Source organism: Dunckerocampus dactyliophorus, chromosome 19 (genome assembly GCF_027744805.1).
Source record: "Dunckerocampus dactyliophorus isolate RoL2022-P2 chromosome 19, RoL_Ddac_1.1, whole genome shotgun sequence".
NCBI classification, from domain to species: Eukaryota; Metazoa; Chordata; class Actinopteri; order Syngnathiformes; family Syngnathidae; genus Dunckerocampus; species Dunckerocampus dactyliophorus.
In genome coordinates this window covers 2,201,044-2,217,648 of record NC_072837.1, presented here as the reverse complement: position 1 = coordinate 2,217,648, position 16,605 = coordinate 2,201,044, and the positions used below count along the sequence as shown (strand labels likewise).

The window sequence follows — 16,605 nt, the reverse complement described above, 5'->3', positions numbered from 1 at the left end:
TGGAGGCCCCTATTTGAGAAAATGCATGTTTGCAGTAAAATGCTTATTCAAAAATGTTTTGGGTCTCCTGCCTGTTACTCTTTTTGAAGCTCTGCGTAAGGTCCAACAGTGCGAAATGTACATTCTTGCAATTTTTCAACTGGTCTTGAAATTTGGACCAGGAGTGCTTATGCACTAAGACATTCGTTATATTTCAAACCTTTGTGAAGATGCCAGTCCACCCATGTTGATGCTTTGTTGTCTTCACAAGCCAAACATTCATCATCACAGCGAATAAAGGTCACTTTGTGCATTACTTTGCTTTTCTCATGTGCAACATCAGCTAGTATGTTTAAAAATAGAAAGATACTTGAAGGAGTGTTGGAACTTCTGAGGCATGCGGAGCAACCTGCCCTGCAGTTAAGGAATAATAAAAATGCATGTGGGATTCTGGGCGGTGCTGCTGACTTGCAGGGCAGGTCAAGCCCCATTCTCAAACTTAAAGCCCGTTTCAAACACCCACAGTCCGGATTAGTCGCAGAATTGTTCCACTCTAAAGTGCTAATTGACTTTTTGAACACAGAGTAGGCACTTGTGTTAGAATGGCACCAACACGGAAAAATCTTCGGAATAAAGTCATGAGGCGATCAAAGAATGAAGAGTGGGAAACATGATCGTCACAACAAAGAGCCTCTATTCTGTCTCCGCTCGGTCACAAAAGTAGCTGCATCACTTCCTGTGGCGGGAGGAAGCCTGCCAGGAAAGTAAAATGCTCCTCGCAGGACCAATCAGATGCAGCACAGTTTTCCAGAACTCATTCCAGGGCGTGAAGCATGTGAAGCCAGAAGGAATAAAGAAAAAAAACTAAGAGCTGGTTTGGGGATTTGGTGACGACAAGCCTGGGAAGCGAGCAGAAGCACAGATGTAATGACGTGATTGACCGCTGGCTCAGAACTTACACCTTCAGACTTGCTCATACCCGAAATACTTACAGGAGAATGTCACAAAGCAGAGTGCAGACCTACTGAACGTGTGCTTTCTAAAAACACCCCCATAAGTAGTTACCTGTGCACCGAGGCCCAGAGCAGATTCCTCAGCCTCTACTTTGAATTTGCGCGGCAGTGTCTCGACCTCCTGGATGGAATCCATGCTGACGTCTTGGGGGAGCACGGCGAACAGAGACGTCACATACAAGATAATGGACTTCTTATCTGGTGAGTGTACCGCCACGTCTGGGAAAACATTACATTACAAAGATGGATATTGTAAAAGGAACCATAACAGAAAAGTGCTTATTTGAACATTAAGCATTTTGTTGAGTAAGTAGCTCTAAGTCAATCAAATATGATTGATTTTTATTAATAAATATTGTTGTGCGAAAACGTACTGGGCTCTCTCACAACCGCAACACCAACAAATTGATTAGAGAGAGGCTGATCTTTCTGAAAACTCATTATTATACTATTATAATAAATACTAATAAATGCTGTTATACTACATTTTACGATTATAATACTCTTATAATAAATTATATAAAATTATAAATCATACCAAATAATATATATATATATTATATAATAATTATACGTATACTATAAATATGTGACATAATACATAAATAATTACAGTATATACAGTATATATATATAAATTATACTATACTCAACTATTGTACTTATTCTTTTATATAACTTTTATATAACTACTTTAATACTGATTTGGAGTGCACAGGAAAGAGGTAAGGAAAATATCGCTCTCTTTGACCACATTATAAAAGTATATTATATAAGTATATTGCACAACACAGCAGCAACAGAACCAATGTTGTAGGAGCAAACTGCTCAGGCAGCATTAATACCGCTACTTTGCTGCTCATTGAAAAGAGTGCAGCAAGTGGAACATGCACGAGTTGGAGTAAATAAGTGGAGTGGAGTTTTAACCACATGACAAGGTTGCCTACAGCCATATCTGTTAAGCCCAATAATATTTTTTGGACCCCAAATTAATTACAGACCGCAGCAGTTATTTGCTCTTGTAAACCCCCACCCGCCGACTATAAGCGACCCAACGCTTCATCGAATAGTGGTGTTAACTGCAGCATTTACAGTATATAACCATTTCATCTTATCGCTCCTCCGCTTAACTGCATAAGTCCACTTGATGCATTGTGGCGACATCCCCCAATTTGTTTAAATATGGCAGTTGAAAGTGTCCACCAGTGTTTTACCTTCAGGATCCAGCAGCCTCTCAACAGCCAGCTGATCTTTGGCTACAGTGAAGGCATGTTCCAGGCGCTCCACAGGGCTCATTTGGACCACACGATTCCAACTGACTGCATTTGGCCTGCACACAAACAGCAAGAGGAGAAACTCCAGTCTAGTACTCTTACCAAGCAATGCATGTTTTACACAATGAGTTTAACTCTGCATACTGTACATACTGTATGTATGTAGTGAATGCTATGCTAGGGGAAAAGACTCTTTGTTGGGGCTAGCTGGGTGTGGAATGTATGGGATCAGTGATCCAACTAAACCCCTGCCCAAGTCTAAACCAACACTGGCCTTTCTCACAACTCACAGTCCCAAGAGCGTGTGTGTGTGTGTGTGTGTGTGTGTGTGTGTCATAGCTAAGGACAAGGGTTACAAAAGGGGAGGGGTAGGCTCATATCCCTGATGATTTACTCACTTGCTTTATTCCCCTCAAACACACACACAGACACACACACAGACACACACACACACACACAACACAGCAAGTATGTGCGAACACCAACAGGTGTAAACAGGGCAAGTCAAGCAGTTTGACCCACCCCCACAAAGACACACACAGAAAGTCAGCAGCATATCCTCCCCCATTTCTAAACTCCACACTTGTTTCTCTGGTAGCTGTGCTGGTGACGCCACAGTTTAGAATGCCCGTTGCCATGACGGTGCTTGGACGGATCCTCACCTGAAGTGGTGCAGGATGCCGTTGAGGGCCAGGCCGTCGGCCCAGCTGGTGGTGAAGTTCAGCACGTTGACCTCCGGGTAAGAGCGCGTGCACTGGCGCGCCCAGCTCAGCAAGACCTTCTCGCTGTTGGTCTGCTGCAGATTGGACATGACGTCCTTCATGATGTCTTTCACCTGCATAGTGGAGAATGATGAAGAGGAACAACATTGGATTCCACGTTTCCAGTCATGTGACTGCGTGTGTTATTATGTGTGTGTGTGTGTGTGTGTGTGTGTGTGTGTGTGTGTGTGTGTGTGTGTGTGTGTGTGTGTGTGTGTTATTGTGTGTGTGTGTTCACCTGCCAGTGAAGAATAATGCTCCAGATGAGGCCCAGAGTAAGTTTGTGGTTTCCATCCACAATGTCTGTTCCTCCAATGTTTACTAGATCCACCTGAGGCCCAAAAAGCAGACACTAAGAGTTGACGAGACTATTTTTCTGCTTTTTAGAAAACTTTTCACCAACCGATCTGCAAAAATGTAAAACGGCAGCGCTCAGAGGGCAGCGCTTTGCTGCAGTCACCTGATCAAACTATGTGGATAGGTTTACTTTAATGTCACGGAAACAGGCTTCTTTATTCCAGCCAGTGCATGATATGCTACTTGCTGCTTTGTCTCACTGAAGTCAGGATGCAGGACAAAGAAGACACTGGACCCAAAATTGCACCGCATGACGGACATGTAGACAGTGGGACTTGTCAAATATGTTTATCTGTTCAAGATAGTGCATGATATGCTGCATTACTGACCTCAGCAAACATTGCATGTCCGGATTGTGGACTGTCGTACTTTGATGTCACTGAAATAAGTTTCTTTATTCAAGACAGCGTTTTGTTTTGTTACTCAATGTTTCTTGACTCATGATACGGCATGATATTCCACCTGCTGCCTCGCTGATGAAAACTGATGTTTACATGCAGTTTATGTACCTTACAATGTCAGAAATGTCAAACTCTTAGCATTTGACACGAGGCCCAGGTTAGGTTTTTAAGAGAGGACTTACAGTATATCAAGAGGATCACGTCAAAGCGTGAGGTCATGGGCTTAGCTTGGTGACACCTCGCTCTACCACAGTGTTGCCCTTTGACCGCCCACCCCCCCACTCTGTTTCCAATTAGCCTCATTCTTCCGCTTTGTTTGAATCTCTCTCTCTCTCTCTCATGTCCTTATATGTCTGTCTGTAGACTGGAACATGGGGGTAATTTCGACACAGGCGAGCGGTCTGGGTCTGCATAATTGCACCGGGTTATTAGTTACGACTGCAAATTGGGAGACAAAAAACATATTTTTCCCCCTGCAAGTTGTGCAGAAATGCGGACAAATGAGGACAACACTTTAAATAGAAACCAACATGTGCGTCACGGCATTAAGGTCCATTATTTTGTACAGACGGGAAAGGAGGATATGCAGTCATAATGGAAGAGAGCATATGAATGCGACCTGACTCTGTAAAGGTGAATGGCATCGTTGTTACCTGCAAACTCTTTCACCTTAAGTGTGTCAAATAAATGTCCAAAAAGCACTCTACTCACGTTATTTTGGTGCAGAACTTGAAGCACTTTGTTGACGTTGTTGAGAGCGTGCACTCTGGTGGAGCCCCGCTCTTTGGTCTGATGAAGAGGAATCAATGAAGGTTTAATTCATCAAGCAGAAGGCACTGGAAGTATTTTCATAGCAAAAAGCTCAAGACAATAATGAATACACGGCGGAAATGGAATGATGGAAAATGGGATATGCATTGTTAAGTGGAACCGCTCATAGGAGGGAGATACATGCACAATGCCAGTTCACAAAAAGAATTGATGCCTTCAAGTGGGAAGATAGATTGCTAGGGTGAATTGCACGCAGCTGCACATCTTTTATAAGATGCTGCGCTCACTGACAGAGGTATAGATTTATTGTTATGCTAGCAGGGGCAGATTAAGAGCGTTAAATACAGATTGACTGGTCGTTTTTGCAGCTGCAGGAAAGAATCAGGCAATGAACACGCATGCATGCATAAGAATGCTGAGGCGTTTTTTGTCTTCAAAACTGAAACTAACATTTCCCAGACAAAGTGTAAAAGTTAAACACATTGCAAACCGACCAGGACAGTTCCAGTGAGGCCCTCCAGCAGGTCCAGCAGCTTCCTCCCATCCCTCAGGTCAGAGAACATATCTTTGATGGCTGTTTTACCCGCCTGGTTGGATGACAAAAACAAAAACAAAAACATCCTCTTAGCAGTTACACTTTATTTTCAGTAAGTCCTTGAGAGTTTTCTTAGTTTTATTACATTTCTATGATTATATTTGTATAATTGTAATTTTTATTAAATAGGTATTTTTCATTTATCTGCTGCAAAAATAGAAAACTAATAGTGTTGAAACAGAATAAATATGAATAAAATAAAATACCATAGATTTAAATACAATAAAAGAAAATAAAAAACATTTCAAGTACATTTATAGAAAAGAAAGAAAAAGAATAGAACAAATGACAGTGAAATTAAATTATTAAATTAGTTACAGCTTTTATTTTGAGTACTACTCATTTGTTTGTTGTGTGCCACGCCCTTTTAACCATTTACAAGCCAGCTTATTAGGTACACCTGCACAATAGCTACCTTGGTTTTAGCACTTTGGGCAAACAAACAACAAGCTGGTTACTGGTTTTGGCGTACCTTGGAGAACTGTGCGTTTATCCACTTGGTGAATGTTTTCTTCTGCACCAAATCATGTTCATCTGTGGTTAAAAACAAAAACAAAAAGATGGGAGAGGATTTGTGAGAACAACAAAATGGGTGCATGGACTGATGGACCCTCCTAATCAGCTTCAATACCAACACGACTGACTCACTGGCTCTTCCCTTGTGCGTGGCTTTATAAGAAGTCTTCACCACGGCTAAAATTCTTAAAATTAAAAAAAAAGATAACAATGAGCCACTGTAATAATGAGCATCTGTCTCAAGCTTGGAATAAAAGGCCACATTAAGATGAACACTAGTGGAGAATCATCATTAATTCCTCTTCTGGAAGCCTTTTAAGGAGCTTCTCATGTGCTTCTACTTCCGTTTACAAGTGAATCCTTCCCATGTGCCATTCAGTCACGTGGTTCATCCCAAAAAATAAAAAAGTTAATTCAATTATGTGTCTGAAAGAGGCGCATTCACCGAGGGAGGAGACATAGCAAAAGTGTGTGTGTGTGTGTGTGTGTGTGTGTGTCTGTGTGTGTGTGTGTGTCTGTGTGTGTGTGCTGAAGAGCCACTGTCGTGACACAAGCCGCTGCCTAAAAACACCATAAACTGAACAAAATGTCAAAGGTTATGATCACCGGGGCCGACGGTTGTCTGCTTCTTTGTGTCTGTGTGGCCGCTTGCTGGGTGGGTGTAAAAATAAGAACATACCATCTGGAGGGAGGAGGGCGGTCAGGGAGACCTTTCAGCTCCTGACAGAGTTGTGTTTACTTCATTTATTTGCAGTATTTTAATTGACTAACAATCAATTATTGTTGTTTTTTAAATTTACTGTCACTTAAGTACAATACACCTTATTAGGGGTGCGCTGAAAAAAAGAAAATTATCCACTTCTCATAAAAGTGATAGGATTATAAGAACAATGTTGCATTTTTAGAAGGAAAAAAAATGCAATGTTAGAAAATAAATGTTAAAAAATGGCCTAATATTATGACAAAATCTTACAAGAAATAAAGTTATTTTATTATGAGAATTACAAGGACATTTTTCACAATGTTTTTGTAAATTAAGTCTTAAATATCGCACCATAATAAGTTTTATAGTCGGAACATTGTAACATTGCTTTTTTCCCGATGCCAATTTTATTCTCGCACCCCACTTTGGGAACATAGACTCTAAACATTACAACTTCTTGATCAGAATTTCCTCGTAACTCTACAGCTGTATTCCCCTTCAACATAGCACTGCAACGACTGTACACGCTGAAGAGTCTGACTTTTCTTTTGTAACCTTGCAACTTTTGACACATTTATGATTGTAATCGCGATTATTTTATTCGCTTTACTTGCAGAGCTTATTCCGGGAATATTAAGACTTTTTTCACAGCATTACAACTTCATTCTTGGAACATGATGTGGGTGGGGTCCAAGGAAGTGCGTGTGACGCAAAGCAGGAAGTGAGGAGAACAACTGACAGCTGTCTGCCGTTATGTCAGCGCAGGTATACACAGGTGTGGTGCAGCTGTGCTCTCGACACAATACCAGTATTCCCCCTGACTTTAAAGCCTTATCACCACCCTGCAGCGGGCCTCAGAGGTCCCTGGGGGGCAAGGGGTGTTGGCTCAGGTCTCCCTGGCCCTCTCTCTACCTTGCCACCCCCCCTACACAATAAAGCCAATTCATACACACTGCTCCCCCTCCGTGGCGGTGCTGCTCCTGCTCGCCACTGCACAGGAATGTCAAACGGCTGGAAAGATCAAGGTAGCGGTGGGGTGCGGTGGGGTGGGGTGGGGTGGGGGGGCCGAAGTATGCTCCTGTGTTGTGTTGTGTTGCGTGTGTGTAGAAGAGAAAAAAGAACTTCTCGAGGGGAGTGTATAAACAACATTAAAGCACCATTACCACGTCCTTTTAAGTCACTTTACTCGTGGCTGCTTACATACTTACTGCTCATGTGACCTAGCAAGTGCTTCAGCCAGCTTTGTAAATAACACACATCAGCACTCAGCCTGACACATACACGACGACAAAAACATATGCAGACAACTAAATTAGCCACAGGCACTTACACTTCATTAAGTGTCCAGGGGTCGGACCTTGTAGAAAATATTAACCGTGCTATCAAGCTAGGGACAGTCAGTCATGGTTGTTTGTGTTTGTTTCTGTCAGCTGTAAGGCCTTCTCCTCTTCAACCGCTACACACAAAAGAGTGAAAATTTGCCAAAACATGCAACCCTGCTGTGTTAACTGTGCTATTATTTTTATGAGAAATACAACACATGGTGGCGCTGTTATGAAGCCCCTTATGTCGGACTGACTTGACATTTTCTCACACAGCTCAACTCACTCTGCAAAACACCCACTGGAACGTTTTTAGATCAGTGGTTCTCAACTGGTTTGGCTGGGGGACCCATCATCACCCCCCAGTGACAAGCGGCACGGCGACCCGAACTGTGGAAATTCTGGAACTTCTCAAATATTTGATATTTCAATGGACTTTTTGCAACATAACAAGAGCCGCAGCAGTGAGACGCTGTCGCTCCAAATTGGGAACTAAATTTGGTGCGTGCGTTTCGGGGACTGACGAGCACGTAAAATTTAAGCAAGATTGAATAAAAAACATGGCCGCCATCAAGCAAAATGTCTTTGCGGTGGCTCATGAGTCTAAAACTTTGAGCATGTCTGTATTGCATTTTTTAAATTAAGTTTTTTTTTTTTTTTTTTTACAAAAACAACCAAAAAAAACAAACTTAGATTTAACACCAATTCCACTCTACAGTAATACAACAATATATTCTCACTGACCATAACATTAGGTACACCTTTGCAAACTAACACTAAGCAATGCAAGTGTTGTAACAAACTTTCTGCTCAGACTTCATTGACACAGTCGCCAAGACGTGCTGACAGTGCACAATCGCGTACAGTAAGGTTGTCTTGCTTCAAACAGGAAGTTGCGATTGCATCAGGCGGCGTAAATCCCACTGGTGTCTTCTTACGGCTAACTGAGCAGACACGCGGTCACAATTTACAGTATGTGTATATACTGTATACACACGCACACGCACACGCACACGCACACACACACACACACACACGTCCCCTGCAGCAAGGCCACAAAGTACGTATTTCCGGTTACGAGCCAACTTCCTCCTCTTTCATTTTGTTCACGTCAAGATAGCAGTTCATGTCAGAATTTATGACTTAAAAGCACAGCTCTGCGATAACAAAAGCACTGCATTCAGCTACCGGCAATAGATTTTATTATGCTACTTCAATTTTACAAAAAGGGGGCGTAACATTACAATTAAGTCTGGTTAGGTTTTTTTATCAACATTATGGCTCCATAAAAATTATGTGGCTACATTAACAAAAAAGTGGATTTCTGTTCGTCTTTATAGATTTTTTTGAAAACTATTGCGAAAATGACAGTTTGTTCACCCAAGTGTTGAATGATCTCCCCCGTGTGAGGCCAAGGTTACAGTCTGGAGTCCATTTCTTTAGTAGTCGTGATAAAGAACACTTAACATACAATTGAATGTAAATAGTGATAACCGAGTCAAATTGTAACACTGTGATGTCATATATTACGCTAGAAACGACTGAAAAGTTCACACTCATCAAGCACCCAGTATCATTTTATTGCACTGGAATATAACCATTATTTGTCCGACTGCCAAACTGTTCCCATTTTTCCGAGCCATCAGAGTTACATAAGCCAGCCCTGAGAGGATTGAGAAGGAGGAAAAAAACAGAACTGGCCAAGAAAACTCACAGGAACATTCCCTAAAGTGGCCAGCTGGGAACACATACTTTTTCCAAATATATATTTCACAGGTGGGTCGAGCTCATGACCTCAGGCAGGAAGACGCTGCGGTGAAAATCAAACAAACCCCGCGTGCTGGTTTCCACGGCAGCATCACAGTATAAACATGGACGGACAATTGGAATATTTACAGGCCAGGACACACTTTCTCCTCGCATAGTTCCACCCCAGCGCTTGTTTCAATAAACACTTTGAAATCCAAATCTTCCCACAGTGATAAGTCACATGACCAGCTGGCAGCTAAAGCGGCCGGCAACCACCATGGATGTCTCCAAGTCATCATGGTGGCAATAACAGGTAGGACTGGGTATGACGCAACAGTTTTCCAAGGTGAACTTAACCTTGATGGGAGTCAAGGCTCACTGAACGCACACGCACACACAATTAACAATTGCTGCCTTTCAAGGCATCAACCATTGTGCATCACTGAACTCCAGTACGTCCTCCTGCTAACAAAAGCTCTCTCACAACCAAAGACAACTCAATCATATCCTCGTTTTGCCTCTGTAGGTTGGAAAAGAATGCATAGAATTCCCATAATTCCCAAACACATTCTTCCCTCCCTCCAGTGGTCACTTGTCTCAGCTTGCCCCAGCTGAGCAGGGCCTTGTTGACACTCTTTGCTCTCAAAGATCTGGAAATTTGCAGAAGGAAAACCTTTCACCACCACCATAATCTTCAGAGCACAGCGCAACAGCTTGAAAACAACTAGGGAGCGTTTGAGTGGCTGGACAGTTGTCCCTCATTTATCACGGTTAGTTGGTTCTAGACCCAACCGTGATAATAGACTTTCCACGAAGTGGGATTTAATGTGAATAAATTGAATAGGTTTGTAATTAGAGCATAGAAAACCTGATTATGACCCTCTAAATATGTTTTTTACAATTATTGCAGCCCTCTAGACATGAAATAACACACCCCTATAGTCACATTAACACTTGTACCCAATATAGGAGACAAAATAATACAAAGTAAGACATCTTAGACATACATAAATAAGACAAGATAGACTCACACGTTAGCATTGACCGAGCACTTCCTGGTGGAACTCATCCTTCACTCACACAATGTAACGTTACTAACACCTAGAGATCAGTCTCGAATACTACTCTACTGCCTCTCTTTGTGATTAAGGAGAGACTCACAATGCACTTCAATCGCTTTATTAACAAGCAGAGAACACATATGCAGTAATCATTCACACAGGAGCTGCTGTCGGCCACACTCTCCACTGCTAACCTGCTAATAGCACTCAGCTAGCAGTCAGCTCTAGCCAGCTGCAGTCACACACATCACTTCCCAGGCCCCGCTTCTTAAAAGGTGCACACAAGTCACAGATACTGTATTACACTTAATATCACGTCTTGTCAATGCCTAATATTTGTATTTTCATTCATTTAAGATTCAAGATTCAAGATTCAAGATTCAAGATTCAAGAGAGTATTAATGGCCTAAATGAAGCATTAAAATAGCTTACCGCCTCCATCACTGTTTGGTACGGTAACTGTACAACACGTGATAGGAAGGCACTCCAGCGGGTGATCAAGACCTCACAGAACATTGTTGGGGCAGCCCTCCCCTCACTGCAAGACATTTATAAATCTAGAGTCCTACGCAGAACACACAACCTCATCAAGGACAGCACACATCCACAACACTCATTATTCACACTCCTACCGTCAGGCAGACGCTACAGGAGTTTGAAGTCCAGGACCACAAGGCTGGCAAACAGCTTTTACCCACAGGCCATCAGGCTCCTCAACGAAGCACTCGCACACGCCGCACGCAACACACGCACACACTCATAGAACTTTATTTATTTATTTATTTATTTGTATTATTTACTTGTATTAATGTCTCTTCTGTTGTTGTTGCTTAATTTATTGGTATATATGTTTATGTGTTTATGTTTCTTATGTTCTTATTCTTTCATTTGTTTTCTTTCTTTTCTTGGGAGAATGAACAGAATAAGATTTTCATTGCATGGTATAACTGCTGTTTTACTATGCACTTACCGTACCAAACAGTGATGGAGGCGGTTAGCTATTTTAATGCTTCATTTAGGCCATTAATACGTACTATTTGCTTAAAAAATATGCTTTTTTTTAGTAATAATAGACCATATTCAACCATGAAACAGCAACAATTTATTAATTAAAACGGCGACAGAGTGAGGTTGCAATGTTTGAACTGCAATGGTGACGACTGTACTAGAAAGCGAAATATGTTGATTACAGTATAGAGTATATCTTGTCAAGGGATAATACTATTGAAATGGAACTCGGATATATACAGTATGTTAGAGTAGTCAGTCTACAGCTTGTATAGCAGTATAGATTTCCTATCTACTGAAAACGAGTCAACACTCAGTCGTTATTGTCCAAATAGCTGGCAACACAAGTGAAAGTGAGTACGCCTCACAGTGAACAAGTCAACCTTGTGTCCTTGGTGTCAATATTTAGTGTGAGCACCTTTGTTATCTAGCGCGGCTTTAATCCTCTTGGGTGTGGAATCCGCCAGAGTTGCACAGGTTGAACTTGGAATCCTTTTCCACTCCTCCATGATGACATCACTGGTGGAGCTGGTGAATGTTCGGCACCTTGCGCTCATCCACCGTCCTTCCTTCCGCTTGAGGATGCCCTACAGGTGCTCAACTGGGTTCAAGTCTGAAGGACATCTACTTGTCCACTCCATCACCTTTAGCTTCCTCAGGTTCTTGGAGGTGTGTTTCGACTCCTCTTGTTGGAAGACTGTCAGTTCCTGCTTCACAATGTCACAGTACATGTTGGAATTCATGTTTTCCCCTCAATGAAATGCAGCACCCCAGTTCACGGCAGCATTCGTGCAGCCCCACTGTAAGTAAGACACAATTATCTTCACTTGTGTTGTCAGCTATGTAGACATCCACCATAAATCTATACTTCTATACAAGCTGTACACTGACTACTCCAAAGTACAGTATACCCAAGTTGTATTTCTAATGATATTGCTTTTCATGTGTAGATACAAGAGAATCCCTGTGATGCAAATCAAGAGATAACATTCGCCGCTGTGTGCCATCAAACCTACAGCAGACCCTTTAAGAGTTCCTACCTCTGAGTCTGAGGCCGTGTTCTGCCATCTTTCAGCACAGATCACCAAAATAAGTAGCAAAAACAGACCCAAAGTATCACTACATGGTAGATTGGGACATTCCAGCCCTCCTTGACCAGACAGTTAGAGGAATGCAGAAGCAGAGAACGAAGAGGCACAACGGAACAGAACAGGACAGGACAAGCCAAGGGGTGGGGGAGTCATGATGCACCGTGGGATGAGGTTGGGGAGGGATGAACACAGATAAAGTCAGTGTTCAGAGGCAGCCCAGCATGCAACAGGATGGAATGAAGAGCTGCGGCAAGATGGTTGAAAAGATCAACACGCAGACACAACGCAGGACGGTTGATGCGATGTTTGCAGGTCGTGTGTAGCAGTTAACAACACGGAACCGTGCACACTAACACACCGTTTTGTGAGACTTGAAGGTTACCATGCAGAACGTGGAATACAGACTTTAAAATGGGTAATCGTTCAATTCTAGCCTCTCACTTACCAAGAAGCAGACTTATTTCAGGCTTCCGTTTCCTCCTGAAGACGCTGCGCTTTCTCCATGACATCCACTTACTTAAATTCATGTCAGAAAGCTTTAAACAACAAAACCAGAAGAGGAAGACAAGGTGGCGGCAGGAGAGGGAACAACAGTACAAAGTGAAAGAGGAAGTAGAGGTCTCTTTGTTTTCTCCACCTAAGGCTGTTTTTATTTGGGGGTGCCGAGCACCCACACACATGCAAACACCTGATGGGTGGGTGAGAAAAGGGACTCATCCATGTAGTCGACAACTGGCTCCCCCTTAAAATAAAAACAAAAACATGACCCACGCTGACCTGCATCCTAACATGTTTCACACTGTGGCAACAATATTTTTTGTGCAAAAGGCGTAAAGTAGCATCGTGACATTTCTGCAGATTCTGCAGCTCCATTTGTTCACAGCAGCAACTAAACAAACAAGCCAGTTCCCACAGTGAAAGTGAAATAGGAGGTGGTTGGGGGACTGGGGGATGAATTTTTCCTGTGTTTTGTGTTCTGTCTTCCTTTCCTCAACAGAGAGGAAGCAGTTGAGGAAAATCAGCATCCTAAGCCTAAAGAGAGCAGGGAGTAGTCACGGAGCGAAAGCGGGCTAGGAAAGTCTGGTGTTGGTAATGGATGAAGAACTCCAGAACTTGGAAAAAAAAATAGAATTTCCATTGGACTGAATTAGTCATGCGGGCTTCCCAACCCTTCGTCGCTCAGCAACTTGACAGCATCAAGCCTGTAGATGCTCAAACAAAGCAGAGAGAGGAAGACTGCTCTGGTACAACTACGTACCTTACTGACAGTATTTCTCTCCCTAGAAAAGAGTCTGAAAAAGACAAGTCAACTTTATACACTTAACTCCAGTTGAGTTCCATTTAATTTGAAGCACTCTAAAACTGATCATACAGAAATACAGTCGTCCCTCGCCACATTGAGGTTCGAATATTGGGTAATACAAATATAGAATAAACTACATTGGTGTTATTTCATGTCCAGAGAGCTCTAAAAATGTAAAATAAATAAATAAATAAAACATTTAGAAGGTCATAAACACATTTTACACAAGTACAAAAATATTTGAACCCTGCTTCGTGGAAATTCACTGATCACGGTCGGGTTTGGAACCAATGAACTGCAATGACCGAGGGATGACTGTAAGGCATGCCAATTATGACTTACATAAGATACAAGTCCTTTCTCTGTGACGTTCAACATAAACAAAATGCATTCAAACAAATGTGCTAGCTCGATGCTAATTTACATTGCAAATCCCATATACGCACTAGGAATTAGCAGGAGATTTAGACTGCAATTCTGAACACCACCACATGTGACAGCTCATTAGGCTACGTTAATCATGGGCTAAGTTCATCATGGGCTAAGTTCATCATGGGCTACGTTCATCATGGGCTACGTTCATCATGGGCTACGTTCATCATGGGCTACGTTCATCATGGGCTAAGTTCATCATGGGCTAAGTTCATCGTGGGCTAAGTTCATCGTGGGCTAAGTTCATCGTGGGCTAAGTTCATCGTGGGCTAAGTTCATCGTGGGCTAAGTTCATCATGGGCTAAGTTCATCGTGGGCTAAGTTCATCGTGGGCTAAGTTCATCATGGGCTAAGTTCATCGTGGGCTAAGTTCATCATGGGCTAAGTTCATCGTGGGCTAAGTTCATCGTGGGCTAAGTTCATCATGGGTCTGATGGCCAATTCACATTCTTTGTTCAAATCTGTTTTTTAATGTGGTCGGAATTGAGCTCCAGTGTGAACATAGCCTCAGTCATTTAAATGTACGTTCCACTTCAACGGATGAAGCATAGTAAGCACAACATACTTTCAGGCAAACTTTCTACGGCTCAACAAGAGACAGGACTGACACACTGCAGTATGACAGAAAATAACTGAGAACCACTGAAGCATAGTCCTCAAACAAAAGAAGGCTCGTCTTATATTCAGAATCATCTTATGTTCGGGGTAATACAGCAATTTGGACAATTGTTTTGTTTTTTGTTTAGTTTTACAGACTACTGTTTAAAAGTCTGTACGTGCAGGTGGTAATATTAGCTCTTTCATAAATTTGAGACCATTTTTGGTTTCTAGGCTCCAAAAAAAGCTGAGAACAACCAGAGCCACAGCATTTTTATCCATTTTAAGTTCCGAGTTAAGGCAGAGGTACTGTTCTGTGACTTCAATCCAAAAAAGGAAAAGATCAAGCATTTCAGTCCCCATGAAGAGAAGCCCCACAGTAGGTTGAAAAAGTTTACCTGCTCGCTGTATCTTTCTTTCTCTCTCTCTCTCTCTCTCTGTTTTTGTTTTAGTAAATCCTGTCATGCGAGGGGTCAGAAGGAAGATTGGGCAACATGGCTTTGGAGCCCTAATGAGCTTGCATCGGTGGAGAAGTGGGGGAACACCAAGAACACATTATAGGAGCGGGATGACACCCTCACACGCTTGTCTTGAAGCGACCAGCAGAGGCGCTGTTGCTTCAGTTTCAGCAGTTTTCTACCAAAATAAAACTGTTTCCCAAAGTAAGCATAGCCAACTGTATTGTGATGGATCCTCGACAGATACATTTGATAACCACCACCTTTCATAATAGAAAGCAACGGAAACACTTCAAAATGATCCACAAAGTCCAAATAAAGACGTGTCATTTCATGAATGCAGTCGCTCCTTCAACCAATGATGACCTTGATTGCACCGTTATTATGGCACGGAAACAAGAGTTCAGAACATTCAGAGGGATTCTCCCATTTAAAAAAAATAAAAAATAAACTAACCATAGATCTAGCCAAACGCTCATCCAGAGAAATATCTATATTGTGCTTCTGTTTCGCTACACTATCTGAAAATATCAAAGGTATAACGACCCACCCACACACTTCAACAGCAACACCAAGGAAAAGAGCTGAAGGTCATAACATCCAAAAACAAAAGTGGGCGGCTGCTGTGAAAAGCATCATTATTTCTGTTTGCGTGCGCACACCCATCAACACATGAATCTGATGATCAGGTGGCAGATGGTTTCAATATTTCACCCAGATATTCATGAACAAGCGATCCAAACTCTCAACACACACACACACACACACACACACTCCAGCTGGAACGCATCCAATGACACGATCCACCCAGCCACCAGAAATCTTAAAGCCGCACCCTCCATTTGGCGACAATCACGTTCCTCTTCTCAGCTGCGGCGTCTTCGTTGTGTTTCACATCACACCCAAACGTCAAAGTGCGAGCAGATGGCAAAAGAGTTTATCCGCTGAGCTGAGCTGTGAGGCGGCAAGACAGAATTGATTGCGGGAAAAAGACCGTCCACTACTAAATCTTGTGTATGATGTTTGACCTTTCACATTTGTGGAACGGCACGGCAGGTCAATCAGGCAAGAGTGTGGTTGTCCCCAGCCTATTTCAAAATGTTGCACCATGTGGCAAAATGTACACAGGCTCAGCTTCCAATTACAATTCCCTGAAGCCAAACACGTTTTTGTCAGCCTTTTTGTTTAGTTTTTTTTGTTATTTCCTTCAGCAA

The 16,605-nt window shown here is 42.3% G+C and overlaps 1 protein-coding gene across 15 annotated transcripts in view; it reads right to left on the bottom strand.

Moving 5' to 3' along the window:
* Positions 1-16,605, bottom strand: part of utrn (utrophin) — a 139,241-nt gene that overhangs the window by 116,725 nt on the left and 5,911 nt on the right. For 10 of the 15 annotated variants that reach the window (XM_054761006.1, XM_054761011.1, XM_054761010.1 and 7 more), the window contains exons 1-8: positions 13,047-13,323; positions 5,624-5,685; positions 5,051-5,143; positions 4,497-4,574; positions 3,266-3,358; positions 2,929-3,101; positions 2,207-2,322; positions 1,045-1,211 (exon numbers count right to left, since the gene is read on the bottom strand). In XM_054761006.1, the coding sequence (XP_054616981.1) occupies positions 1,045-1,211; positions 2,207-2,322; positions 2,929-3,101; positions 3,266-3,358; positions 4,497-4,574; positions 5,051-5,143; positions 5,624-5,685; positions 13,047-13,281 (1,017 nt within the window). In that variant the 5' untranslated portion in view covers positions 13,282-13,323. Of the gene's footprint in view, positions 1-1,044; positions 1,212-2,206; positions 2,323-2,928; positions 3,102-3,265; positions 3,359-4,496; positions 4,575-5,050; positions 5,144-5,623; positions 5,686-11,928; positions 12,311-12,550; positions 12,923-13,046; positions 13,324-16,605 lie in introns of those variants that run through there. The other 5 variants (XM_054761009.1, XM_054761012.1, XM_054761014.1 and 2 more) reach the window with 4 other exon arrangements.